Raw genomic sequence first — 27,840 nt, forward strand, 5'->3', positions numbered from 1 at the left:
ACGTCACGGGCGCGGGGGAAGCTCCTCAATGAGCGCGATTGGCGCGGGGAGCGCGCGGCGCTGCCGGGGCCGCTCCGCTCCGACCCCTCCGAGCCGAGCCGTGCTGTGCCGAGCCGAGCCGAGCCGTGCCGTGCCGCTCCCGCCATGATCGCATCGCACCTCCTCGCTTACTTCTTCACCGAGCTCAGCCATGACCAGGCGCAGAAGGTGAGGGGGGGGTCCCGCCGGGGGAAAGTGGGGAGCGGGAGAGGAAAAATGGAAAGGTGAAAAGGGGAAAGTGAAGGGGAAAAGGGGAAAGGGAAAAAAAAAAAAAGGGGGAGGAAGAAGAGAAAATGGGGGGAGAGAAAAAAGAGGAAGAAAAAGGATGGGTAAAAGTAAAAACAAAAAAGGGAGAGAAAAGGAGAGGGGGAGAGTGAAGAGGGAGAAAGAAGAGGAAAAGAAAAGGGAAGGAAAGTGAAAAGGGAAATAAGTGGGAAAGGGAGAAGAATAAGGAAAAAAGTTGAAAAAAGAAAGTAAAAGGAAGGAGAAAAAAAGAGAGAAAAGCAGAAGGAGAGGAAAGGAGTAAAAAGAGCAAAAAGAAAGGGGAAAGTGGAAAAAAAAAGTAAATGGGAAAAAAAACGAAAAAAGGGAAAAAAGGAGAAAAAACTTTTTAAAAGGGAACAGGAGGCGAAGATAAGCGGGGAGCGAAGGGGAAGCGGGGCCGGGCCGGCGGGTGGAGGCCCCGGCGCTGCCCGGCCGGGGCGGCGTGCGGTACGTGCCGCGGGACCCCGCGTGGCCGGGCGGCGGAGGGGGAGGAGGAGGAGGAGGAGGAGGAGGAGGAGGAAGGGGGGATCTCCGTGCCTCTGCCCGCCGGAGCGGGGACCCCCGCGGCCGCCCCGCGCAGCACGTGTCGCCGCTTCCCGCCGGCGCGGAGCATCCGCGGGCGCGGAGCATCCCCGGCAGCCGGCTCCTCCACTCCACCCCGGCCCGGGGCACCCGCGGGGATCGGGGTCAGCCCGGGCCACGAGTCCGGAGGTGGCACTTCCCCCTCGGGTCGCCTTCCGCACGCGGTGACCGCCGGCCCAAGGCGCACGTGTCCCCCCATACCCGCAGTGACAGTGATGGAAAACACCTTCCTGTCTCCCGTTCCCGTAGTTTTGGGGTTCTGAATCCTTGATTTCGGGGTCTGGAACTGCCCGAGCCTGTTCCTGGAGTGCCAGCCCCGTTGGGATGCCCGGAGTGTTGGTCACCCCCCCGTTCCGGAGCTCAGACACTGGGGAAAGCTCGAGTGTTCCTGCTCTCCATGGCTCCGGCCTTTGTCTGGCCAGGACAGCGCTTAGGCTGGGCTTAATAAATTATTCCTGGAGAAAAAATGTGAGATGGGAGAGCGCGCGGGGGCTCAGGCTTCTCCTGCAGTGCTCTGCTGGCATCTGGGAACAGGGCAGAGAGGAGCTCGTCTGTGATTCCTGACTCCGGGAATGGCCAGGATTTGCTGCTCTGAGTGTGAGGCGGTCAGAATTTGCAAATACCGCCATAAAAAAATCGAGGGAAATGCTTGGAGAGACCTGGGATAACCCTGGAGATGCTACCGGGGAAGTGAAACCTGCCACGTTGGCCCTTCACCGGTGTTAAATAGGAAGGAAACTGAGGCAGAACATTAAATTAAAAAAAAAAAAAAACAAAAAAAAACAAAAAAGAAAAAAAAAAAACACAACACCAACCTAAACAAAGTGCAGGGAAAACTTCCCAAGGCAAAGTGATCCGCAAGGAAATACGGGCTCGGCTTCTCCCTCCCCGCTCGCCAGTGGCCCCGGGGTTGTGCAACAGCCAAATCCACGCTAGGGAAGGGGTTGTGTTGTGTAACCCTAGCAGAAATAGGCCAGCGGCACAGCCCGGCCCGGCTCCGGGCTGCTCACGCCTTCCTTATCGGGAATGGCTGGGAATAATGCAGGGGGAAAACTGGGATGGAGGAATTCGCCTTCCTTACCCACCGGGAGAAGGGTGTACGAAGCCTTAGGAACCGGCTTCGTTTCCCTCGCGGCTCCCAAACCCAAATTAAAAAAGGTTGTTGAGATGTGAGGGAGGGAAAAAAAAAATATCCAGGAGCCGCTGGCCGGAGCTGGGGATCCTGTGGGACATGGCACTGCCCTCCTGGCCGCCTCCACAACTGGATTTTCTGGGATATTTTTAAACAAATTCCCGTGAATCCTCCCAGTGAGGCAAAGCTGGGGGAGAGCACGGAGCTCAGCTCGGCTCAGGGAGAGGGGGGAGAAGCCAGCTGTCTGACCTGGCTGTTTCTACCGTGGCTGTAAAAATTATTCCTGGTTTATAAAGCTCCCCAGGCAAAGGGAGAAGCCAGGGAGCTCCCAGCACAGGGAGGTGGAGGGGGTGAGATTCTTGGAAAGCTGCGATTTGTTTGGTTGGGTCTTCTTATCAAACCCTGTATTTGCAAGAAAAGATTGTAGGTGGTAGCCTGGGATGTGTTTTCCCTTTGGATCAGGGAGAAAAGGAGCTCAGCTGGGGTAAATAAGTGCCTTTTCCAATAGCTGTGGTTTGTGTCCACCTCAAGGCCTTGAAAATAGCCTCAAAAATGGGATTTTCCTTCCCATTATTGCCACGGAGCAGCTTTACCTGCTCTGCCACTCATCTGGAGGCATATTACTTTCCTCCCCAGCTCCTGCCCTTCTCCTGCCTGGAAAATGGGTTGTCCAGACTTATCTAACCCCCAAGGGATTGTGCAAACTTTAATTAACCTCGGCAGCGTCCTTTGAGATCCCAGCTTGGAAGTTTGCCGCTGCTGCCCTGCGTTCCCCTGGGATGTGCAAGCTCACCCCGGCCTTCCTCGTCCCTCAGCCTCGTCACTGGGGGTGGGGATGGAATTGATTTCCCTGCCTTTGTGGCCGTCCCCAAGCAGGGGCAGGCTTTCCTCTTTTTGTTTCTGAACTTTTTCCTTTGCCGAGGGATTAGTTTTACCCAGCTGATTCCTCCCTGGCTGCCTCTGTGGGTATGGGAGGGGCACTTATGGCAAATTCCTGGAAAACCAACTTGACAGCTTCCCGTGAGGCTGCCGAGGTCAGTGGCAGGAGCCAAGGTCAGTGGCAGGACAGCTTTTCCCACCTTTGGGAAGCTGTCCTGTGTCTCCTTCCTCCTCACCAGAGCTACCCAGCCTCAGTTTCCTCCCCCAGAGGGGGATGCTCCCACCATCCCAGGGAGGTTCTTGGGTTCAGTGATGATTTGCCAACCACACCCGAGCAGGATCTCTGCCCCAGGACCTTGTGGGTTTAACAGGGGCAGGGACAGGAGCAGCTGGATGTCTCCAGGTGCAGAACTGGAGCGTTTTCCCGGCTGAACTGGGCTTTAGTGGGGCAGTGGGGTCACCTGAGGATGGGCCGGTGGATGCTCCGCGGGGTCACTTCCTCGCCGTCACCACCCGGCTCCACCTCCGGCGTGGATCCAGCTGCTGGCCCGGGGGGGGGAGGACGGGGAGGAACCGGCCGAGCAGGAAACATCTGACTCAGCCGGGTGAGGATGACTCCGGGCGGGCGTGTGTCATCCCAGGCGGGAGGGAGGGCACACGTGGGCTTGGAGCCGGTGTGGAGGAGCTGAAGGATGTGGGTGCCAGCAGGGCCGGGGCTGGGGAGGGTGGGGGCAGCCCAGCATCACCCCTGTGTCACCCAGGGGAGGTCGGGCAAGGGGACGAGCTGGTTCCCTGCTCTGAGTCACCTGGGGTGGGAAACGCGGGCAGGCATGGGCAGCGCAGGGACTGAGGATGTGGGACAGGGAATAAACACTTCAGGTCTTCACCCTGCTCCCTCTGCCTCACTTTCCCCAAATCCATCATGTCCTACCACGGATTCACGTGGCATGGGCTGGTGCTTGTGCAGCGTCCCCCTCCCAGAGAGCCAGCATCCCCTCAAACTTCAGGGATTCTTATGAAACAGCATGCTTCAAGTTAAAAAAACTGGGATAGGGAGGGAAGGAATTTAAAGAAAATAGAATTCCCAGCATAAATTTCCTTGGAGAGAGGGGTGACAGCACAAGCCATGGGTTTTGGGGTGTTCCAGCCTTCCCCGGATTTGAACATTGCTCTGTCATCTTGCAGTCAACAAATGTTTGGCTTTGTTGCCAAAAAAGCAATAAATCTGTCCCAGAAAGCAGTCACCCTCTCCCAGTGCTCTGTTTTTGCTCAAAAATCTGCTGGAGTTAGTCACATCCAGCTGAAAACTGCAGCAGGAAATGCTTAGGGATGGGGAGAATGTGCTCCCAGCCTGGTTCCTGACAGCCACGTGGCTCTGGGACAGGATGCAGAGCAAAACAAAAACAAAAGGCAAACAGCTTCCCCTTCTCAGAACCTGGGATCATTAGTGGGAAAGATGTGTCTGGGACCCTATTGCAGAGGAACAAAGCTCCCCGGGCCTTCCCCTTCCCCTTCCTGCCCCGTGTCAACCTCAGCAGCCCTGCCCCATGTCCCCAGAGATGGGGACAGGCTCCCCAGCACCCCTGCCAGGGCAGCGTGTGAGCCAAGGAATTTACAGGATCCTGGAATGGGCTGGGTTGGAAGGGACCTTAAAGCCCACCCAGTGCCGTGGCAGGGACACCTCCCACTGTCCCAGGGTGCTCCCAGCCCTGTCCAGCCTGGCCTGGGACACTGCCAGGGATCTGGCATCCTATGCCAGGGCTTCGTCCCCCTCACAGCCAAGAATTCCTTCCCAATCTCCCATCCATCCCTGCCCTGTGGCAGTGGGAAGCCATTCCCTGTGTCCTGTCCCTCCATCCCTTGGCCAAATTCCCTCTCCAGCTCTCCTGGAACCCCTTCAGGCATTCTCTTCTCCAGGCTGAACAGCCCCAGATTGTTCCTATGGAGAATGGCATTGACTTGGAATTGAGTTATTTGAAGATCATATTTAATGAATATTTCCCCAGCACCGATCCCTTGGGGCCCAGGCTCCTTTAGAGGAGCCTCAAGGAACAGAACTGTGTTCAGGCTGCAGTACCAGAGCCATGAGGCTGGGAATAAAAGCTGTTTTTGGGGTTGCTTTAAGCTCGGCTTGGCTCAGCTCAGGTTGCACAGCAGCAGGATTTGGGCAAGCTGAGGTTTCCCAGCGGTGGCCGTGCAGCCGGGACAGGCGACCCTGGGCACCTCTCCAGCATCCGGCGTGGAAATGAGCTGAGCCTTGGAGACAGCCTTGAGCCAGGAGATGGGGATTTGCTGGGGTTTGGTTCAAAAACGTGGCATTGAGCTCATTACACCCACAGCTACTCCGTGATCCGCAGCTTTAACGCGGTGTCCCGGGCTGGGGCATGCCCAGCGCTTCCCAGCTTCCATCCCTTCCTTCTCCCTTCAGTTTGTTTAGATTTCCTCGAGGAAACACCACTATTTAGTCTGGAAGCTTTCCAGAAACTCAACTGCCCCCTTCAGGATGCTAACCTAGTGACTTTGTTAGTTTGGAACTGGCAATCTGACCTAAACAATTCCACGTTCTTCAAAAGCGTTAAGCAACTGAGAAAGTGTTTTGTGTTGAAAGATGCTCAGACTCTGGCACTGCAGGCTGAATTCCCCGTTTTATCCCACCTTTGTAACAATTTGAGGGATGCTCAGATAAAACAATTTGTTTTATCCCACCTTTGTAACAGTTTGAGGGGTGCTCAGAGTAACCAACTGGGCCACAGGGCTGGGGAGTTTTGGGAAGGCCGGTGGCCGTGGCTCTTCCTTGGTGGGGCCAGGTGGATTCAGTGGGGAAGGACGGGGACTGCTCTACGCCCTGACCTGCTTTAGCTGCCAAGTGGGGTGAGATCCACGTTGGGAGAAGATGATCCAGGTTTTAAGGGCTTTGGAGATTAGGGGAGGTCACCCTGTTCCTCAGGCTGAGGTTATTCTGGTGTGCTGGAGGACATGGGGGACGTGCTGAGTGGGGCCTGTCCTGGGGGAAGGGGGTGAAGCCTCAGTGGGGTTTTCCCTGTACTGGGATTTTTGGGTGTGGGGGGGTCTTCACTGCTGAGGAGCTCCCAAAGCACCCAGCTTCTCTGGGATGAGGAGTGTCTGCTCTGGGTTGATGGCATGGGCTGATAACCCTTGGGATAACCCTCGGGATGACCCTCGGCACAGCTCAAGGGGAGGTTTCCTACCCTGGGGCTGGCGTGGAGGAAAGCTCCAGCCCCAGAGCCGCCTCCTAACCAGTTAAATGGAGGTTACTGGTGCCAGTGACCGGAGCCTCAGCACATGAGAGGGAATTTTCAGCAGGTGAAAGCAAACAGGAGGGGAGGGAGGAGAGTGTTTGTTTGACTTCCTGCTGCTGAGCTGGATAAGGAGAGGCTGGCAAACACCTGGCACCAGGAAATCTCCAGGTTTCCTTCTCCTTGGCCTTTCCCTTGTGTTTGCCTGGTCTTCCACCTCCTGATTTTGGGAAGGAACTGAAAGCACCAGGAGAAGCTTTCAGTTCCTTCTCCTTTCAGGATAAGCGGGGAGGAGGTTTTACTCAGAGCATACTGCTCCTCAGGGGAAGCAGCATCACTCCTGGAATGTGCTGGGCTGGGCTTTCCTCCATCCCCTGGCCTCACCACGGGGATCTCAGCTCCCAGATTTCCAGCAGAACTCAGGGTGGGGAAAAAAGCATGTGCTGGAGCACCCTGAGCCTGAAACACAGGCAGCCAGAAGTGCAGCAGGGCTGTTGTGTCCAGCCCAGAGTGGGATGGCACATCCCTGAGCGAGGTCACACTGGCCCCGGTGCAATTACTCACCCACAAAATGCCCATTTCCTCCAGCTCAGCCCCATAAAGCACAGCCCAGGCCTGGGTTCCGGTGACCCCGGTGTTACGTGCCTGCAGACAGGTGAGCACACGGGGTGGAGTTTTCCTCTGGACTTCTCAGGGCTTGCAGCTGCCCTTTAATTAATTCTGAGTGGAGCTAATTGGAGCGGGGCATGGTTTGGGAGCGGGCAGTGTCCGCCTCTCCCGCTCCCTGCTCCGGCCAGGCTGCTCAGGCACACATGGTGCTGCTGGTGGCTGGAGAGCAGCTTCTCCATCCCTTTCCCAGGCGAGACAAGATGCTTCCATGCCATTTTTAGAAGCATTCTCAGCTCAAGGGTATGCCAATTTCCAGGAATAAGGGGTGGGGTGGATTTCTTTCCTCTCTGGCCACAGCACACGCTTGTGTCATTCTGGCCCTCGCTTGTGTCACTCCAGCTCCCACTTCTGTCACTTCAGCATGCTTTGCTCCAGGGTGTTGAGTAGCTCTGGGCTTTGGGGGTGATCTCAGCAGTGCAGAAATGACAGGGCAGTGGATTCCTGCCGAGCCTCCTCGGTGCATGAAGAGGCCCTGTGGGTCAAGGTCAAGGTGCGTTGATGCCGTGGAGTGGGAAGGGCTTTGCACCTGGAAAACCTCCACTGCCGACCTCCTGAGTCACCCCTGAGCCTGGATTCCTGCTTCTGTAGCAACCTGTTTGGGTGTCTGCAGGTGACTGAGTGGGAAGGTGCTTCGGAGCGCCAGGAGCAACTTGTGGGTCGGCATTCCCGGGCTGGCAGGGCCTGGGGAGGGGATGCAGGCTGGCCTTGGGCGAGCACCCTGGCAGAGGTGCAAGAGCAGCGGTGGGTGATGCCTGGCATGAGCAATTCCAGCAAAGCTGCTGTGCCCTGCCCTTTGGGACGGGTCAGAACCTGTCCCAGCTCCTTGTGTCCAGCCCAGCAGCCTCGGGAGGGGCTGGATGCTGTCCTGCTGTGTGCCGGGGCCTGTGCCTGTGTCCCCAGCCCTCTGCCTGACCCCTGGGCTTTGTCTGCACCTTGCAGGTCGACAAGTACCTGTACCACATGCGGCTCTCTGACGAGACCCTGCTGGAGGTGTCCCAGCGTTTCGAGAAGGAGATGGAGAAGGGGCTGGGAGCAGACACCAACCCCACCGCCTCCGTGAAGATGCTGCCCACCTTCGTCAGGTCCACCCCGGACGGGACAGGTACGGGGAGGCCAGAGGTGCTCCTGGGGGAGCAGAGGGACAGCTGGGGACACCCGTCCTCCTGGCACTGCCATTGCAGGGGTGGCACCCCGGCATCACTGCTGGGGCTTCACCCTGCTCCGGCTGAGTGTGGGGCAAGGGCTGGCTCCCCACTCCGTGCTGGGGCTGGAGGGGCTCCCAGTTCCTGCAGGCAGGAGGGAGGAGGGAGGGAAGCCGCCCTCGCGTGCCCTTGCTGGCAGGACAGGGACAGTCACGGGTCCGGCTCATCAGATTTCATTAGCGGCGAGGTGGCTGCGGTGCCAGCGCTGTCTGAGTGCCACCGGGCCCCGGCAGAGCAGGGCCTCACAATGTGGCCTTTCTGCTTCTCCCCGAGCTGCCCAGGGCACGCTGCAGCCAGGCACATCCTCCTCTCAGCCCAAGGGACTGCTCCCTCGGGCATCCAGATGGGAAAGTGCTCCCTCTCCCAGACTGGTGTTTTGGGAACGAGCTCGTCTCTATCCCTGCAGCATCACCCCTCGCCCTCAGGTGCAGCCAGGACACACCAGGTGTTTGGTCGTGGCTGCTAGGGGGAAGGAGGGACGGAGCTGAAGCTGCTCCAGATCCACAGCTGGGCTGGCAGCAGCCTTGGCGGGCCGCAGGGATGGTTGGTTGTGCTGGATGCAGTTACTCAGAGCTGGGGTTGCCCTGTGCCACTTCCTGCACAGGGATCTGTGCCAAACCTCGGTGGCAGGGGCTGCTGGTCACCAACAGGAGAGGTGCACAAAGAGGGACAGAGCCCAGACCCCTCATGGCTGCTGGCTGTGTGCTCCCTGGGGGCAGGGACAGAAGTGACAGAGCCATGGAATCACAGAGCCATGGAATGGTTTGGGCTGGAAAAGCCCCCAGGTTGGTCAAATCCAACCAATCTATCCCTGACCTGTGTCCCCAAGTGCCACATGCACACAGCTGCTAAATCCCGCCAGGGATGGGGACTCCAGCACTGCCCTGGGCAGCTGTGCCAGGCCTGGACAGCCCTTTCCATGAAGGAATTTCCCCAACAACTTAAATCTTGTATATACTTTAATAACTTCCAGTTTGAAACCATTCCCCTGTCCTCTCACTACACCCCTGCTCAAAGTGTCTCCACCTTCCCTCTGAGCCCCTTTAATCCTCAAAGCACCCCCTGATCTTGGCCCCCCAGCTGCACCTACACCCAAAAGCTGGACCTGGCTGCCTGCCCTGGGATTGAGATTCCAATCTATTTAAATGTTGGAGGATATTTTTAATTACAGGGACAGCCAGGAGCCGCCCCTGGGCACGGGAACTGGTGCAGCCAAAGGTGCTGGGTGCAGGTGGAGCATGTGTCAGCACTTCCAGCACCCTGACCTGCCTCTGGGAGAAGGAGCAATCCCTCCCCATGCCCTTACAAGACAGATCCTTGGCTCCCTTCCCTGTATCCAGCTTCTCCAGTGTCCCAGCTGGCATTTCTCACCCGGGGGAGGGGGGAAGGAGAAACAGCAGCATGGAAAATGGCACATGAGAGGGATGCTGGGGTAGTCATGGCGCTGCAGCTGCCCGGCGGGGGGTTAGAAAATGTGGGAGTTTAGAGCAAATCCGGGGGAAATGAGAGCTGGGATTCCCTGTCCAGCTCGAACTGGATCCAGCCTCTAAGTGGCATCAGTGTCCCTTGGGTTTTGGGGAGGGGGCTGGAAGGGGCCAAGTCAGGGCTGGGGGCTTGGTGCCAGATCCCTGGCACAGATGGTGTGGCAACAGCTAGGGAGGATCTCACTGTCCAGGGCTGTCCTTCCTTCTTCCCTCTTTTCAAAGCTCCTGGGCAAAGTCTGGCCTGGGCTGGGCACCTGTGCCAGATGCCAGCAGCTGCTCCCAGTCCAAGGACAGGTTATTCCTCTGCTCCAGCCCTGCTCTGAGCTGATGCTGCTGCTGCAAGGCTCCCAACCATCCACCTGTAGAATGTCTCTGTCCTCCCTCCCCTCCTCCCGTGTCTCTGGGTGGGATTAGACCCCATTTAATGCTCAGCTCCAGGGGGATGAGAGGTGCTTATGGAAATACAAGGTCACACCTGCAGGTTAAGCCAAAACCCAGCCCTGGCTCTCGGGGGTTTTGCCATTCCAGTGTGGGGTGATAAGAGGGGGGAATTCTGCTTTGAAAGCAGAAGCTCTTCTAAAATCAACTTTCCTTGCTTTGCTTGGCTCTGGCACCCACTGGAACAGCACCGTGCCGTGCTGGCAGCGAGGTGATGGGGAAACAGATGCCAAATAAGCTTCTCCTTGGAGCCCCAGTGACTGTCCCGAGGGCTTTCCTTTCTCACTGCAACCATCACCCTCCTCCCTGCTCCATTCCTGTTTTTTCCAGGCTTTTCTGGGTGCCCAGGTTTCCTCCTCCACAATGGTGCTGGCACAAGGATCTTGTGGTGCATCCTCTGCTAAGCCCCAGCAGCTGATCACCCCAGCCTGGAGCTTCCAGGAGGATGCTGCAGAACTTGGGGGTCAAATCTGGAAAACCCAAGGGATGGCTCTTGGCAGCACCTTTCCCTTGGCTGGGGGGCTCAGCTCCTGCCAGTACCTGGCTGCCTCTGCAGGCAAAAAAAAAAAACAGCTGGTGTGTTGCAGAGCCTTGAAAGGCTTGGAAAAAATGGCTGCTCTCGTGCCCAGAAAACAGGGATTTACCACATCCCAGCAAGGCTTCCCAAGGAAGTTGTGTCTGCCTGGAAGTGTTCGAGGCCAGACTGGATGGGCATAGGTACAGTGGAAGGGCAGGGGAGTGGGACTGAGTGGTCCTTGGGGTCCCTTCCCATTCCCTGGCACCATGAATTACCTGGAAGGAGGGAGAGGCTACAGTGGGAAATGCCAGGGTCTGCAGCTCCACCTTATCCTGCATCTCCCTGGAATCTGGGCCTCCCAGCTTTTCCTCTTCCTCTTATTTTTCATTAATCCAATTTGCCAGAGGATTCCCAGGCAGTGGAATTGCAGTGGGTTAGGAGTCTCGAGGGGGGATCTCTCGGGTGAGCAGCCTCTGAGGTGCTGGGACATGATCCCACACACCAGGATCACAGCAGGTCCTCCAGGCACTCAGCTCTCACCCTTTGCCAAGAGCAAACAGCCCCTGGAACCAGGGCTCCGTGTTTGCCCTTGCTGTTTGGCTTGTGGGCTCAGCACCAGAGCTGATACCTTATCACGGGACCTGGGAGCCCAAAGTGGGGGGCAGTGCCCAGACCTGGAGCCCATCACGTGTTCCCAGCATGGCTGGGAATTTTCCAAGGGAGACTTTGCTTCCTTGTTCCTCCTGCAAAGCTGATCCACCCAGGAACTCCCAGGAATTTCCCCCAAACTGCTCCTTTTTTGGGATCCTCCTGGGCTCCCTGCCTTACCTCCAAGGAGCTGAGAGCATCTGACCCTCTTGGCTCCAATGCCCTTATCCCTGGTGTATTGATCACCCCCTGAGGTGTTCTCCATGCCCTGCTGGTATTGGTCACCCCCCTGAGGTTTCTCTGTGCCCTGCTGATATTGATCAGCCCCTGAGGCGTTCTCCATGCCTTGCTGGTATTGATCATCCCCTGAAGTGCTCTCCGTGCTCTCAGTGCCAATGGCCAGGGCAGCTGTGACCCGTGTGAGGGGCAGGACACTATGGATGTTCCAGCTCTGGCCTGCTGTGGCTGAGGGTGCTGCCCGTGCTGGGCTCCCCAGGGCGCTGGGGAGCTCCTCCAAGGTTTTCCTGGTGTGTTTTCCACGTGAAGAACCTCCATGCCCCGTGGCTGGCAGACAGGTTGCCAGACGAGCTGCCAAACTGGTTTAAAGCTAAGGGTCAGAGGGAGGAGGAGAAAGGAATATCCAGGGACTGACTGGAGCACTGCAGGAGCTCAGTGCCCTGCTGGCCCTGTGCCACTCAGTGGTGGGTTTGTGCTCCTCAGGGATGGCCCTGTGCCCCTTGGTGGTGTGGTGGCTCTCTGCTCCTCACTGATGTGATGCTCTGACCCCTTTTTTGGTGCCATTCTGCCCCCCCAGGGGCTGCACTGACCCCCGACTGCACTCCCCACTCTCCGTGCCCATCTCTGATCCCCACACACCCCTCGGAGCCCCCGTTCCTCCCCCAGTCCCTGGAGCACAGCAGCTCCCTGGCCCTTTCCCCTCCATGGAGCTGCTCCAGCTCCCAGCCGGGGCCGTGCCCGTTCCCTCACCCCGAGCCCTGCGGGGTCAGCCCGCAGAGCCCGATGGAGCTGGGCTGGGGCTGGGGCTGCCTTTTCAGCTGGAGTCACTGGAGATGCCGGCCGGCGGGTGCATACTAATGACCCACGGGTTTTGTTCCCTTTGTGCCGCACAGAGCCAGCGCAGCACATTCGGGGCTCCGCAGTGCTGAGAGAGGGCTTTCCCCGGCCCCCTCCGCCCTGAAACAGCCAGCTGGGCGCTTTTCCCTGCCCCAAAACAGACCAGGGGACGGCCCTGGGGCTCCCCTTGGAGGAGCCTCCTCGGAGCCCTGGCTGCTGAGGATTTCAGCCTTTCTGTGCTGGCAGGCACTGACCCCCAGGAGAGCACTGCATTGACCTGGGCCGTGGAGAAGGCTTCCAAAATGGAATGGTAGAACTGGGATTGTGGGGGTGGAGTTTGAACACAAGTGTGTGTTATCACAGGGTGAAAACTTAGAGTTTAAGGTTTTAGAATATAGTAATATATATAAGGCAAGATGGAGGTTTTAGGGAAGAGGCTGGTCCTTCTCCTTCTCCTTCTCCTTCTCCTTCTCCTTCTCCTTCTCCTTCTCCTTCTCCTTCTCCTTCTCCTTCTCCTTCTCCTTCTCCTTCTCCTTCTCCTTCTCCTTCTTCTTCTCCTCCTTCTCCTTCTCCTTCTCCATGGGTTTGGGTGGTTTTGTGTAATTGGATTAAAAAGTCACATTGCAGGGCACGTGTGGTTGGTTATTGGGTTAAAAGTGAAAGTAATTTAGGTGTCATTTCTTAATTGGACAGTTCATCCTTAAAAGGCCTCGTAGAGAGAGAGACACGGCTCCATTTTTAGTTTGTTAGAGTGAAGTGCTGCAGAACTCAGGGTTTGTGAGACACAGATAAGAGCTAATAAACATCCAAGTCCCAACAAGAAATACCCTCTCACATATTTAATCCTACCCTGGCAAAAAAGCAGCAAAGATTCCACACCAGCTCTCCTGGAGAAGGCAGCAGGGAGGCCCCAAAGCTGTTTGGGAGCTTCTCCCTCCCTGGTTTCCTGCTGCCACATGCCAGGAGTGTGTGGCATTCCTGGGGCAGGGAGGGAGCCTGGGCTGGGCTGAGCCTGAACACGAGGGGTTTGTAGTGCAGCAAGAGCTGAGCCAAGCTGCCACCAGGGTTGAACCCCTTGGGATGGAGGTTTAAGAGCTTCCACGAGCATCAGTAGGGTCAGGAATGGCTCTGCTGCCTTCTTCCTGATGGAGCCTGAGGCTGGAGCTCCAGGGATCCCTGTTGGTTTGGGATTTTCTTGTTAGGGGGGGGGCTGATGGGATTCGTGGCCCAAAGCATCTGGATCTGCCTCAGTGATGGTCAAAAGATTGATCCTCTGTGGGGGCAGAGGAGGGGCAAGGGAATACAGCGACTGCTCCAATAAAATACCAAAAAAACCATATAATAACGGACAAAATGATGACATATAATAAAAAATCTGACCTTATCCTGGTAGCTGGGAGGGGGTGGTTACCTCAGGGCACTCCAAGCTCACGGGTTGTCCTTATCCTGACCCCACAGAGGATGGGGACTTCCTGGCCCTGGACCTGGGTGGCACCAACTTCCGAGTGCTGCGGGTGAAGGTGTCGGACAACGGGCTGCGCAAGGTGGAGATGGAGAACCAGATCTACGCTATCCCCGAGGAGCTCATGCGCGGCAGCGGAGTGCAGGTGGGCTCCTGGACAGCCCCTGCTGTGTCCTGGCCCCGGGGATCCTGCTGGGGGCAGTGAATTCCTGAATTCTTTACCCTTTTTTCCCAGCTTTTCGACCACATTGCCGAGTGTTTGGCTAACTTCCTGGACAAGCTGCAAATCAAAGACAAGAAGCTCCCCCTTGGCTTCACCTTCTCCTTCCCGTGCCACCAGACCAAGCTGGACGAGGTGGGTGAGGGGCTGTGCTCTCCCTGTGGGTTCCACACCGATTTAAACTCAGGCTTTTAATGAGGCTCATTGATTTTGGGTCACCCTTTCCTGAAGGGCCACCTCTCTCATCCCTGTAAAGGCATTTCCCAAGCTCTGGGTCACAGGAGCTCAGGAGCAGCACTGTCCTTTTATTTTTGTGAATATTTTTTGTTGGTGCAGTGACTCGGTGGTTGCAGGGTCAGGGGATGGAACAGTCCTTCAGGGAATTGGCATCACCTCCCAATAACCCTCTTGCTTGTCATCTTCTCCAAACACACTATAAACCCCCTGTTTAAAAGAAAATTAAGGATATGTGCCAGATTGCCTTTTTAAAAGCTGTTTGATGGCAATAAGTGGTGTTGGATATCCTGTTTTAAACACATCTGGCCAGGTTTTCATAGGAGCCCGGAGGGATTGGGGTTGAAAGGGACCTTAAGGACCATTCAGAGTTCAGAGCAGGGTCACATTGCACTGCCTCCAAGCCCTGTGCAGCCTGGCCTTGGACACTTCCAGGGATCTGGGGGCAGCCACAGCTGCTCTGGGCAATCCTGGGTTTCTGGATTTGCCCTGATTTATCTTGAGGGTTTTTCACCTACCACCGTGACCTTTGACAAGGTCCAGCAGGGCGTGGCGCTGCAGAGCCAGGGGTGTGTCCCAGAAGCTGCAGGGCTCTGGGGGGTGACGTTTCCCTGGGATGCCTCCATGGAAAGCAGCTTTTTCACCGGAGCTGCAGCCAGACGTGCCGAGCATCACATCCCTGAGCATCACATCCCTCCCTGTCCCCCCTGTCCCCTCCGCCAGCCCCGGGCACCGATGGCTGTCATTGTCACTGTCACTGTCAGCTCTGCTGGAGCTGTGACCTCGCCGGGAGACCAAACATCCCCAAGCCCAGCGAGGCATGTGGGCCCTGCTGCTGAGGGGTGGTGCTGGCTCTCCTTGTCCCTTTGTACCCCTGGGATGGGCAGGGACTGGGGGTGATGCTGGCTCTCCCTGCCCCTTTCCCCCACCCAGGATGAGCAGGGGCTAGGGGTGGTGCTGGCTCTCCCTGCCCTTATTTCCCCCCCCGGGATGGGCAGGGGCCCGGCTCCATGGAGCGCGGCAGCCCCGGCACGTCCTCCCGGCGCTGCGCGGAGCCCCAGTGGCTCCGGGAGGGATTAACGCTCCCCTCCTGCAGCCACGGGGCTGGGAAGAACGGGAGAATGCAGAAGCTGCAGGAGGAAGGATCTGCGCCCCGTGACCCCACCGGGGTCGTGTTGCTCAGTGCCTCAGTTTCCCCAGCTCTAAGGCAGGGTGGGTGTCTGCCTCCCTAAGGGGGCTGTGGCCACAGGGTTGGAGATTCCAAATGTCACTGAGTCCTTTTCCCGCCCCCAGGGCTCAGCTCAGCCCCTGGGCAGGTGCCTCTGGCCACAGGGGACTGTGAGCCCCCACCCCACAGGGAAGGGTCAGGGATCATTCTATAGGTACAGTGAGGCCTCCACCCCACAGGGCTGGGTCAGGGATTGTTCCATAGGTACAGTGAGCCCCTACCCCACAGGGCTGGGTCAGGGAGCATTCCAAAGGCACCGTGAGCCTCTAACCCCACAGGGCTGGGTCAGGGAGCATTCCATAGGCACAGCAAGCCATCCACCCCTCAGGGATGGGTCAAGGAGCATTCCTTGGGCTTGTGAACAAGTTTTGCTGCAGGGCTCAATCAAACCTGGTCATGGGAAGCATGTTCCTGCTTCCAGGGCAGCAACGAGCAGCTCACGTGTGATTTCGTGGCCATAAACTTTATCTGACACGGAAGCTGCGGCTGATAGTGCAGCTGCTGAGCTGATAATGGGGGGCTCCCCCCGCGGGGCCGCATGCCCCCTGTGCCAGGAGCCAGGAGTCACCTCCAAGCTCCCCTCTTGCTGTTCCCCTGCAGAGTATCCTCGTGACATGGACGAAGGGGTTCAAGTGCAGCAGCGTGGAGGGGAGGGACGTGGTGTCCCTGCTGCGCAAGTCCATCAAGAAAAGAGGGGTAAGAGGCTGGGGTGGGGGCACACGGGTCCTGGCACAGGACACCTCGGCTCCGTGGGGCTGTTCTGGGCAGTTTTGTCTCTGTTGGGTCACCCTCTCTCGTTTCCACCATCTCAGGACTTCGACATCGACATTGTGGCCGTGGTGAATGACACCGTGGGAACCATGATGACCTGTGGCTACGATGACCACAACTGTGAAGTTGGCCTCATTGTTGGTGAGCTGCAGCGAGGGGGGAAGATGTTTTGGGGATGTTTCCTGGGGTCCAGCCCTCCGGGAGAGCCAGAGGGAGATCCTGCTTCTTGCAGGCCTTTGGGGGAAAAAAGAGAGGAGGATATCAGTGTTGGAAAACCAGCATTGTCCAGTGCTTGTTTGCTCAGCTCTTCGCTTTCTTTGGTGCGCTGGGCTGTGGCCAAAGGGAATTTGGGAATAATGGGAATGAGGGAAAGGCGGTGTCCTCACTCACCCTGTGCCCCTGCTCGGCCCAGGAACTGGTACCAATGCCTGCTACATGGAGGAGATGAGGCACATCGACCTGGTGGAAGGGGACGAAGGCCGCATGTGCATCAACATGGAGTGGGGGGCCTTTGGTGATGACGGTGTGCTCAACGACATCCGCACCGAGTTTGACCGTGAGATCGACATGGGCTCGCTCAACCCTGGCAAACAATTGTGAGCAGATTCTTGGCTCAGGCTCGTGGTTTGCTCAGCATTGTGCATCCTCCCATAGCGCCGGCATTACTGGGACTGGGGAGGTCAGCCCAGCTAACTGGGTCACCGTGTCCTCTGCCACCGGGGCAGAGAGGGGCTGTGTCCCAAAGCAGGGCTGTCCCAAAGCAGGGGCTCTGTCCCAAAGCAGGGCTGTGTCCCAAAGCAGGGCTGTCCCAAACCAGGGCTGTGTCTCAAACCAGGGCTGTGTCCCAAAGCAGGGCTGTGTCCCAAAGCAGGGCTGTCCCAAAGCAGGAGCTGTGTCCCAAAGCAGGGGCTGTGTCCTAAAGCAGGGCTGTGTCCCAAAGCAGGGCTGTCCCAAACCAGGGCTGTCTGCCCCACCTGCTGCCCTCCTGAGCCTCTCATGTGAATGATTCCTGTTCCCTTCCTGGCCAGCAAATTCCCTCACCAGCCCAGGCAGACACCCTCACCCAGTGTCCACATCCCAGTCCTACAGATCCCCCATTCCCCACAGGGCTGCTGTGGCGTGGGGGTGATCTGGGAGTCCCTGCAAATTGACTGAGCCCCTTCAGGTGGCCACGAGACCTTTTTGCACAATGATGGCCTCATATTCTCAGTGAGGGGATAAACTGCTCTGGGAAGAGATTACCTAGATTCTGTTTGGGATGGGAGGCTGCCAAGGGGTTTTCAGGTCAGCCTATGGCCACTTCATGGCACACACAGCCAAAAACACACATGGTTTAGCCTGGAGAAAAGGAGGCTCGGGGGGAGCTGATGGAGAGATAGGAGAGGTTTAGGTTGGATATTAGGGAAGATTTATGCTCTGAAAGGGCGGTTAAGTGTGGCACAGGCTGCCCAGGGTGGTGTCACCATCTCTGGAGGGATCTAACAGCTCTGTGGATGTGGCACTTGGGGACGTGGGTTAGCTGTGGCCTTGGCAGAGCTGGGGAATGGCTGGACTGATAACCCTGGAGGGCTTTTCAAGCCCAAACCATTCCCTGATTCCATCTGATGCTTCCCCATGGGCAGGTTTGAGAAGATGATCAGTGGGATGTACATGGGGGAGCTGGTCAGGCTCATCCTGGTGAAGATGGCCAAGGAAGGGCTGTTGTTTGGGGGAAGGCTCACGCCGGATCTGCTCACCACGGGCCACTTCGAGACCAGATTCGTGTCCGCCATTGAGAAGTAAGTAGGATCCAGGGGTTTCCTGGATGGACCAGCACTGAGCCAACGTGGCCCACCACCACCCAGCAAAAGCTGTGTTCCCAGGCACGAACCCCTTTTTGAACTAACAGGGAGAAGGAAGGGCTGCAGAAAGCTCATGAGATCCTGAGCAAGCTGGGCCTGGAGCCGTCGCACGAGGACTGCCTGGCCACGCTGCGCGTCTGCCAGATCGTGTCGACGCGCTCGGCCAGCCTGTGCGGGGCCACGCTGGCCGCCGTGCTGCGCCGCATCAAGGACAACAAGGGGGTGGAGAGGCTGCGCTCCACCGTGGGCGTGGACGGCTCCGTGTACAAGAAACACCCGCAGTGAGTGCGGGACAGGGATGGGACGGGGACGGGGACAGGGGCGGCTGGGGACAGGGACGGGGACAGGGGCCTGAGGGTGCTGAGGACAGGGGCAGGGGCCTGGGGGTCCTGGGGACAGGGACAGGGGCCTGGGAGTGCTGGGGACAGGGATCTGGGGCTGCTAGGGACAGGGACTTGGGGCTGCTGGGGGTGCTGGGGACAGGGACTGAGAGGGATCTGCTGCTGCCAGCAGTGCGCACAGCTTGGCACAAGGGAAGTGCCTCCAAATATCCCCTCGGGCCCCTCGTTTGGGTCCCAGGGGGTCCCCAGAAGGTCACACTCAATGTCCCCTCTCCTCCTCCTCCCCAGCTTTGCCCGTCGCATGCACAAGACCGTGCGGCAGCTGCTGCCGGACTGCGAGATCCGCTTCATCCGCTCAGAGGACGGGAGCGGCAAAGGGGCGGCCATGGTGACAGCCGTGGCCTACAGGCTGGCTGCACAGCACAAGGCCCGGCAGAAGATCCTGGAGCCCCTCAAGCTGAGCCATGAGCAGCTGCTGGAGGTGAAGGAAAGGATGAGGATAGAGATGGAGAAAGGGCTGGGCAAGGAGACGCACGCGGAGGCGACGGTGAAAATGCTGCCCACCTACGTGTGCTCCACTCCCGATGGAACAGGTGATGTGTCCTGTGTAAGGCCCCTGTGTGTGAGCCCATGGCTGTCCTGCATCCTTGGGAGTGGCTGGATCCTTTGCTGTGGCCGGTTCCTCTTTGTGGTGGGAGTGGCACAAACCTCCAGTTTGGTACTGGGCAGAGCACTGAGCCTCCAGGACGTTCTGCACCTGACTTAACACAAAGCCTGGCTCTGCATGGCCACAAATCCTGCCGCAGGATTCTCTCCACCCTCATCCTGGGTTGTGCTCCTAGCTCTTCCTGACCTTGGCTTGAAGCTCGTGCAGGGCCAGGAGCTGGACTTCAATGATCCTTGTGGGTCCCTTCCAACTCAGGTTTATGATTCGAAGCCTCATCGTCACCCTGAGTCTGGCGCAAACCTCTCCATCCTCTGTTCCTGCCTATCCCCAGCCATGTCTGCATTTCCATCCCTCTCCCTGGAAGAGGGCAGATCCATGTCTGCTCTGTGCCACACCCTGGATGCCCCATGCTGGGATCTCTCCTGATGATCCTCTCTTGGCTTGCAGAAAAGGGAGATTTCCTCGCCCTGGACCTGGGAGGAACCAACTTCCGCGTGCTGCTGGTGCGCGTCAGGAACGGGATGCGGCGCGGGGTGGAAATGCACAACAAGATCTACTCCATCCCTGTGGAGATCATGCAGGGCACGGGAGAGGAGGTCAGCATGGGCAGACGGAGAGGGGGAAGGGGCCTCTTCCCTGGGGTGGCTGAGGCAGGGCTGACCACAGAGCAGGTTTTGCCTTTCCAGGGAGCAAAACCAGGACTGGGGAGGGCTGGTGCTCTCCTGCCCTTAGAGCAGCAAGTTGTGCCCAAGGCTGTGGAGTTTGGGAAGCTGGAGTCTGGTTTTTAGGTTAGAAATGGTGTTATTCCCAGACATGAGTGAGCCTCCCTGAATCACACACACTCCACAAGGGCAGATAAGCATCATCCACATTTCCCAGATAGGGAAACCACAACACAAGTGGTGAGACACATTTGGAAAGAGTTTTGCAAAGCACTCCAGGCAGTGCTGGGGGACTGGGAGTATCTGCAGCAGACTGGGCTGGAGGGCTGTGGGGTTCCCTTGCAGAGGGATTCCCGTGTCACCTCCCTGCTGGCCCCCACCCCTCCAAGGACCTGTGAGGTGGAGATAATGCAGGGATTTGGCCACGCTGTGGGTGGGGAGGAGGGTGAACTGAGCTTTTTGGGGTTGCTCACCTCCCACAGTGCAGCTGAGCCACGTCCCGCTCCATTCCAAGTCCTGGGAGTGACTTGAGCATTCCAGCAGGCCTGGGAATGGGTTGGAGCCCCCAGCAGTTTGGGCAGGCTCGGCAATGGCTGTGGTGGTAACTCTTCCCCTTGGCTTTGCTCTCCAGCTCTTTGACCACATTGTCCACTGCATCTCCGACTTCCTGGAGTACATGGGGATGAAGGGCGTGTCGCTCCCACTGGGATTCACCTTCTCCTTCCCTTGCCAGCAGAACAACCTGGACGAGGTAACCCCAGCCCTCCTGGCAGCATCCCTGGCTGTGCCTCCCACCTGCTGTTGAGGGGGATTCACTGGGGCTTTTTTCCCACAACAGGGAATTCTCCTGAAGTGGACGAAAGGTTTCAAGGCGACGGGCTGCGAGGGAGAGGACGTGGTGGGGCTGCTGAAGGAGGCCATTCACAGGAGAGAGGTGAGCAGCCACAGGGCTGGGAGAAGCCAGCGGCTGCTCCCACATCCTGGCTCTCTTTAGCATCATTAATTGGCCTGTAAAACAAATTACTGGGCTGAGCTCAGCATAATGAGTGTCGGAATTTTCACAGCCGCCCTTACTCATCACTTGAGGTTGGATTTTCAGACCCTGGAGCTATGGGCTGGCTCCTGGCCAGGACTGGAGCAGACTTGTCTGGGCCTGAGCTCAGGAGACACCAGCTCGTTTCCTCGGCACAGACCACCCCGAGCTCCTGCCCAGGGGCTTCTCCTGGCAGGGCTGACCCAGCCCCTGGGCAGCTGGAGGTGTCTGAGGTCTGAGCTCTACCTGCAGGCAGGTGGGGCTGGGGGAAATCCATGGGTGCCTCCATGTCTGTGGAGGTGGGTGGTCATGGAGGACAAGGGAGAACAGTTTTAAACTAAAAGAGGAGAGATTTAGGTTGACTGTTAGGAAGAAATTCCTCCCTGTGAGAGTGGGGAGGCCCTGGCAGATGGTGCCCAGAGCAGTTGTGGCTGCCCCAGGATCCCTGGAAGTCTTGGATGGGACATGGAGCAGCCTGGGGCAGTGGAAGGTGTCCCTGCCCATGGCAGGGGGGAGAATGGGATGGGCTTTAAGGACCTTTCCAGCTCAGAATCATTCCATGATTCTGTGACTCTGACTGCCACACTCAGCAGACAGCCAGGTCCTTTCCCAGCCGTGGGAGCAGACTTAGCAGGAATTCCAAGCCCTCCAGGAATCATTGGTGCAATCCACCCCTCTGCAGGAATTTGACCTGGACGTGGTGGCAGTGGTCAATGACACAGTTGGCACCATGATGACCTGTGGGTACGAGGATCCCTACTGTGAAGTTGGGCTGATTGTTGGTGAGAACCGAAAGTTCCTCGTGGAGCTCCTGCTCTGTGGTGCCACCTCTGCCCCAGGAGGTGTCCCAGGGGTCCCTCTGATCCCGCTCCTCTCCGCAGGCACGGGCAGCAACGCCTGCTACATGGAGGAGATGAGGAACGTGGAGCTGGTGGAAGGGGATGAGGGCAGGATGTGTGTCAACATGGAGTGGGGCGCCTTCGGGGACAGCGGGTGCCTGGATGACATTCGGACGGAGTTCGACCTGGCGGTGGATGAGCTGTCCCTCAACCCTGGCAAGCAGAGGTGGGTGGTGGCTTTGGGGGGCTGGAAGGGACCCCATGGGGCTGAGGGTCCAGGAGCAGATAAGCCCCACCAGCCCCTTGGTGGATCCAGGGGATGATGGGCAGGACACCGACGTGTCCCTCCTCCCCTCCCGTGGGTGGACTTGCTGAAGGGGTTGTGCTGAGGGCACCTGGCAGAGCTGGAATCCCCACGCAGCCCCAGTGTCCCTTCCTGTCCTGATGTCCAGCCTCGTCCCCTCCTGCCCAGGTATGAGAAGATGATCAGTGGGATGTACCTGGGGGAAATCGTCCGCAACATCCTGATGGACTTCACCAAGAAAGGGCTGCTCTTCCGGGGACGGATCTCGGAGAGGCTGAAGACCAGAGGGATCTTTGAGACCAAGTTCCTGTCCCAGATAGAGAGGTGAGCTCCAACAGGGCATGAGCACCAGCTGCCAGTCAGAGCACGGATGGAATCTGGGGGACGTGACCCCAGGGCTGGTGGGAGAAGTTCCACGTGCTTGGTCTGGAGCCAGGGTGATGCAGGATGGTGCCACAGGGATAAATCAGCAGAGCCCACGTGGTTGTGTGGAGAGACAAGGAGGCTGTCTGGGGCTGGCAGCACAGACAGCTCTTTATCCCCTCTGCCCTGGGCACAGAGGGGGTGGGGAACACCCTGTGGGTTGCAGGGGTGTCACACTCCGCTGGCTTTGTCCTGAAATTGCCTCCCTGATTAGGATGTGACACCAGGCCACGTCCAGGTCTGAAAGCTGAGGTTGAAGGGGGCTGTAGGGCTACCCCAGGCACTGTCACGAGCCACGAGTGCCCGGGCTGGGCAGGACGTAGGTGAGGAAGGGGAGGCCACACGTCCCAGCTGCTCCATCCCTAACGCTGCCCCTGCTGTGTCCCCCCCCAGCGACTGCCTGGCCCTGCTGCAGGTGCGCTCCATCCTGCAGCACCTGGGGCTGGAGTCCACGTGCGACGACAGCATCATTGTCAAGGAGGTGTGCACGGTGGTGGCGCGGCGCGCGGCCCAGCTCTGCGGCGCCGGCATGGCCGCCGTGGTGGACAAGATCCGTGAGAACCGCGGCCTGGACTTCCTCAAAATCACCGTCGGCGTGGACGGGACGCTCTACAAGCTGCACCCTCAGTGAGTGCCTCTGGCTGTGCTCCAAGGGGGCACCTGCCCGCCTTGGGCAGGCGGAGGGCTCGGGGGGAAGGTTCAGGGGGTAATGGGGGAGGATTTGAGGGGTTTTGGGGGCTTGAGGGCTGCCAGGAGCTCGTTGACCCAAATTTGAGGCCCAGCAGGAGTCAGCTGCTCCCGTAAGGACAGGGGCTCCTCCAGTCCCACTGGGCCTGGCCCAGATGTGGTGACCAGGTTCAGCGTCAAGTCATGGGCATGAGGCAGCTCTAACCAGCAATGAGCTGGGTCATGAAAACTTGCCCATGCCAGAGCTGCCCGGCTGGTGCTGCTGGGCACTCGAGCTCAGACAGAGACTAAGGCACTGGGCTGAGCTTAAATAGGGCTCAGGAGCTCATGGGCAAAGCGAGGCACTCAAAACTCCCCCCAGGTTGGGCTGGTCAGGGCTGTTGAGGCTCATTAGCACTCCAAGGGCTTGGTGGGCCTCGAGAAGGAGCTGGGTGAAGGCACAGCACAGTTGTGTTGTAACCGTGAGCTTGGGCTGAAGTGTGGAGACTTGGGCTTTCTAAGCTTCATCCCTGGCAACTCTGTCTCCATCCATCCATCCATCCATCCATCCATCCATCCATCCATCCATCCAATCCATCCATCCATCCATCCACCCATCATCCATCCATCCATCCATCCATCCATCCATCCATCCATCCATCCATCCATCCATCCATCCATCCATCCATCCATCCATCCATCATTCCATCCATCCATCCATCCATCCATCCATCCATCCATCCATCCATCCATCCATCCATCCATCCATCCATCTGTCCGTCCCCTTGGGGTCTGCGTTGCTCCTCGAGGCTCTGTGCAAGGCGCATTAGGGGTTGGGACTGACACCTTCACCCTGTGGCCAGTTAATTCAGAACCTCTCCCTCTCCTTGCTCTGCAGCTTCTCCACAGTCCTGCAGGAGACAGTGAGGCAGCTGTCCCCCAAGTGTGAAGTGACCTTCCTGCAGTCGGAGGACGGCAGCGGCAAAGGCGCCGCGCTGATCACGGCCGTGGCCTGCCGCATCCGCGAGGCCGGGCAGCGGTAGAGGGAAGCAGGTTTGCCCAAGAGCTTGGTTTCAGAACAGGACGTTTCCTCATCCAGCCCCTCCCTCCCTCTGCACACACCCACACACCCCCTCCCCTCCAAGCAGACTCGTAGCTTTACTTGTTCTCCGAGGCACCACGGTGGGACTGGAGGCGCCGTGGGCTCTGTACCAAGCGTTGTCATAGGGGTTTCCTTGCATGCCATAAAACCAGCTGTCGAGTAAAGCTCACAGCGTCTTTTGGCTTCTCCCTGCACTTCCAGGTGGAGCTGGAGCTGTCCCACCTCCATCACACCCCAGCTCTCCTCCCACCGCCCCGACCACTGGCCCTCCCCTAGCAGCAGTAGGGATAACACTCAGATAATTCAGACACTGCATTGTCACTTTAACAGTACCTATTTATGTGTGTTGCTGTCCGTGCCGTAGAAGCAAACCTCTAAGATTGGGCTAAAGACCTCCACTAGTCTTTTACCCTGATCAAGGCTGTGTTATTTCCATGAAAGTCATGGTAACTCTTAAAGCACAGGGTGCAGAGTTCCAGCGGCGTGGCCGCGGCTGCACTGGAGGTACCGCGTATCTCCCTTGGCGAGCAGTCCTGGAGAACCTGCTGGAGCCAGGCTGCAGGGGCCCCTCAGCCAGCCCAGCAGAGCACGTGCCTGGAAATAATTGGGGACTCAGGGTCTAATCCCATTTCCTGACCTCTCACCCGCACCCTGAGCAGTGTGTAGGAACGTGGCACGTGTAGAGTCGTGTTTCACCCCTGGACACCACCACCCCCTTCCCTGGTGCATGTGTGGGCTCCAGGAGCTGCTGCCACGGGTCAGTGTCTCCCTTGCCAAGCCCCAAACCCGTGGCCGTGTCTGCCCTTGGCGTGGAGGGTCTGGTTTGCTTTGTGTCTGTGAAATTGTGAAATAGTTCTGCAGCTGCAGCCTTTAGGTGGCACCTGGATTTATACACTGTATATTTATGTTTTAAGAGATCGGATGTCTTTTTATGTACATAGTCTGGGGGGGGTTGTATCACTTAGTTTTAACGTCACCTTTTCATGTCATTGAAGAAGAGTACAGAGTAATTATTTTTTTTTTCTTCTGTCGTGTAATTTTTTTTTTTTTTTTTTTAATTTAAAATTTTCTTGGGGTAGACTGGAAAAAGAGACCCAAATACCTGAGGACTGTTGTACAAGAGGTTTGGGCATTCTGACTTTATCACCAGGACAAAAGGGAAAGCAGAAAGCCAGGGCGTGCAGGAGCAGTGGGGCCCTGCGGTGATGCTGTCGGCTTCAGGCTGGGTTTAACCTTAGGACAGGTTTTATTTTGTCCCTTGCCCTCCCCAGCTGTGCTCTGGAAGGTCACATCCATGGGGGGATGACATAACCCAGGGCCCTGCAGGTCCCCAGGGACCCCTGTGCCCGCAGCATCACCTTGTGCCATGGCCCAATGCAGGGATCCATTTTTGCCAACAGAAAACTCTGGATGAACTAAAAGCTGCAGGTCTCTGCCTCAGTGAGAGGAGGCAGACAGAGGGTGGGGGGGGTTTTCTGTAAATATTTAGCAGAAGTTAATGAAATTTCAGTGATGTACAAAAAAATATAATAACTAATAAACCCCACAATCAGCCCTTCAGATTGGAGGATAGAGTTTTTGTCTATTTTTATGTATATTTTTATACTGCTTGGGGTAACCTTATTACCAAAAGTCTCTCTTCTGTGTTGGGGGTCAAGTTCAGTAGCACAATTTTAAAGGAAAATTACTCTTTTGGGCATTTTAAATGCTTATTTTTTTATAAGCCTCAAGACAATTATAACAAATAAAACCTGTGTATAGAAATGATGTAAGAAACCAAGTTTAGTGGAAGTTTTAGAAGCTGTTAAATAAATCTTTGAAGGATGATACAGAAATCCTGTAATCTGGTACCAAGCAGTTTTGTGTGATTTTTTTTCCCTCAGAAAACCAGCATTTTGCCTACTGAAAAATCAAACCAGAAATCTTTTTAGCTGCTGCACTGTACAGAGTTACATTAGTGGCTGTTTTACTCTTAGCCAGCTGTGCCCCGTCTGAAATCCATAGTGTTTTCATCCGTCAGTGAGTGAAACTTTATACAACAGCAGTTTTGGGGGCAGAATGGGAAGGATGGGGAGCTGAGCAGCCCTGCTTTTGAGCAGGGAAATGACAGGGTGAGAGGGGAACTGGGGAGCTGAGGTACCTGGACTGGAGCAGGGTCACCACAGTCCCCTCACCTGCCTGGTGTGAAGGAGGGGCTGCAGCTCCACAGGGGTGAGGCACCCTTGTGGGTGGTGGTGGATTTTTGGATACCCCTCTGGGTCTCCAAGGCTCCCCTAATAATGCTGGAAAGCTTTTGCTTAGACTCAGAATCAAGCAGGGTCTGGAATGTTTCCAGTTCAAAGCGTTGCAGGACACCTGTGGGTGCAGGTGCACCCTCCCCAGGGCTGCAGGGAGGGGTCTGGGGAGCCCCTGGAGGAGTTTGTGCTCCCCGGGGTACCCAGGGGGACCAGCCCTGCAGGTGTTGGATGTCCAGCCTGACTGGGACTGGGACCTCACGCCAAAATGTCGCCATGGGATGTTCTGTGAATGTGTTTAAAATGAAGAAGGGAAGATTAAATCCTAATTACTGATATGAAGGGAAGATCAAATGATTATCTGTGGGGACAGAGGAACAGACTGGTCAGGCTGATTTGCCCAGTCTGTGTCTTCCCTGCAGCAAGAAGTGCTGCTTTGTGGGTTTAGGATGGTTTTGTTTTGCTTGGTTGTTCCCATCTGGATGCATTTTCTTTGCACTCCCAGGGTGCTGGAATGTTCTCTGGCCACACAGGCACCAGGGAACAGAGTCTCTGCCCTTCCCTCCCTGGCAAATCTCTCCTCCTTGGTACTTTGGACAGGATTTTATTGGGTTTTTAAAATATATGTAGATCTATATAAACACAATCAGCAAATTAGTGAGACTCGCAAGCAGAATTTGCCTCTTCCCTTCCTGGAGTCCAAGGCTGGGAGGGAGAAGCTCGTGCTCAGTGGCCCGAGGGTATCAGTGGGGCACAGATCTGTGGCCTGGCAACAGCTTGGGTGCGGTTTGACCCGAGATAACTCCGTGCCTGCTCTCCCTTATCAGGCAATCCAAACCCATCTGGCTGTCAGAGAGATAAGGAGGTGAAAGGTCCAAGTGCACGGCAGGGGAGAAGTACAAAACGCTGGCAAAATGCACCATTTGTGCAGGGGTTGTGGGGTACAAGGTAACAACACCACCACCTGGACTGTGGGGAGCTCTCGCCAGTCCCCTCCAGACAAGGAAAATGCCTGCTTTGGGAGATCAGTCACTTGCTCTGGCACAAAAATGGGCACTGAAGGCAGAAAGAGGCAATTCCTGTTCTCAAGGTTATTTGGAGAGAGGAAAATTCTTTCCCTTGTGACATCCCTGACCAGTCCTGACCTTTCTGGCCTGAAGCAAAGAAAATGCATCTCGATGTGGGCGCTGGCTCTGTGCGGGCAGGGGAGTCATAAAGCCAAAGACTGTGGCTGCTGGCAGAAACGAGTGCTGTAGATTCACCTGATGTTGTTCTTTCGTGTTTACAATATTTATTTCTAGCAATTGACTGCAATGATGATATATATAGGCTTCCTTATTTTTGTACTTTTCATACCGTTCTCCTGAGTGTGGTGTTGTACTGCTCAGCTCCCCTCGGCCACCACTGCTGCTCCTCGTCAGTGACAATAAAGCAGAGAAAAACAACCACCACCCATTGCTGGACTCAGTGTCGTGTGTCTCTGCCCCTTGGCAATCCCTGCGGAAGGGCACCTGTGCCCAGCCCACCCCAAATCCCTGGTGCTGGCCCCTGGGCAGAGGGACCCAGCTGGGAAGGGGCAGTGTCCCACAGCCAGGAGGGCACAGGGACACCAAGGGATCAAGGGAAGG

At 57.0% G+C, this 27,840-nt stretch overlaps 1 protein-coding gene across 1 annotated transcript; it reads left to right on the forward strand.

The window, feature by feature from the left end:
* The first annotated feature begins 128 nt into the window (after positions 1–128).
* LOC128820030 (hexokinase-2) lies at positions 129–27,660 on the forward strand. The gene is made up of 18 exons (XM_054000501.1): positions 129–207; positions 7,762–7,924; positions 13,644–13,792; positions 13,883–14,002; positions 15,930–16,025; positions 16,142–16,241; positions 16,513–16,696; positions 17,723–17,878; positions 17,989–18,222; positions 18,571–18,875; positions 19,397–19,545; positions 20,243–20,362; positions 20,450–20,545; positions 21,327–21,426; positions 21,526–21,709; positions 21,956–22,111; positions 22,604–22,837; positions 23,775–27,660. The coding sequence occupies exons 1-18, from the start codon at positions 145–147 to the stop codon at positions 23,917–23,919; spliced, it is 2,754 nt and encodes a 917-aa protein (XP_053856476.1). The 5' UTR covers positions 129–144; the 3' UTR covers positions 23,920–27,660.
* The last annotated feature ends 180 nt before the right edge of the window (positions 27,661–27,840 follow it).

Source organism: Vidua macroura, chromosome 28, assembly GCF_024509145.1.
Source record: "Vidua macroura isolate BioBank_ID:100142 chromosome 28, ASM2450914v1, whole genome shotgun sequence".
In the NCBI taxonomy this organism is placed as follows: domain Eukaryota; kingdom Metazoa; phylum Chordata; class Aves; order Passeriformes; family Viduidae; genus Vidua; species Vidua macroura.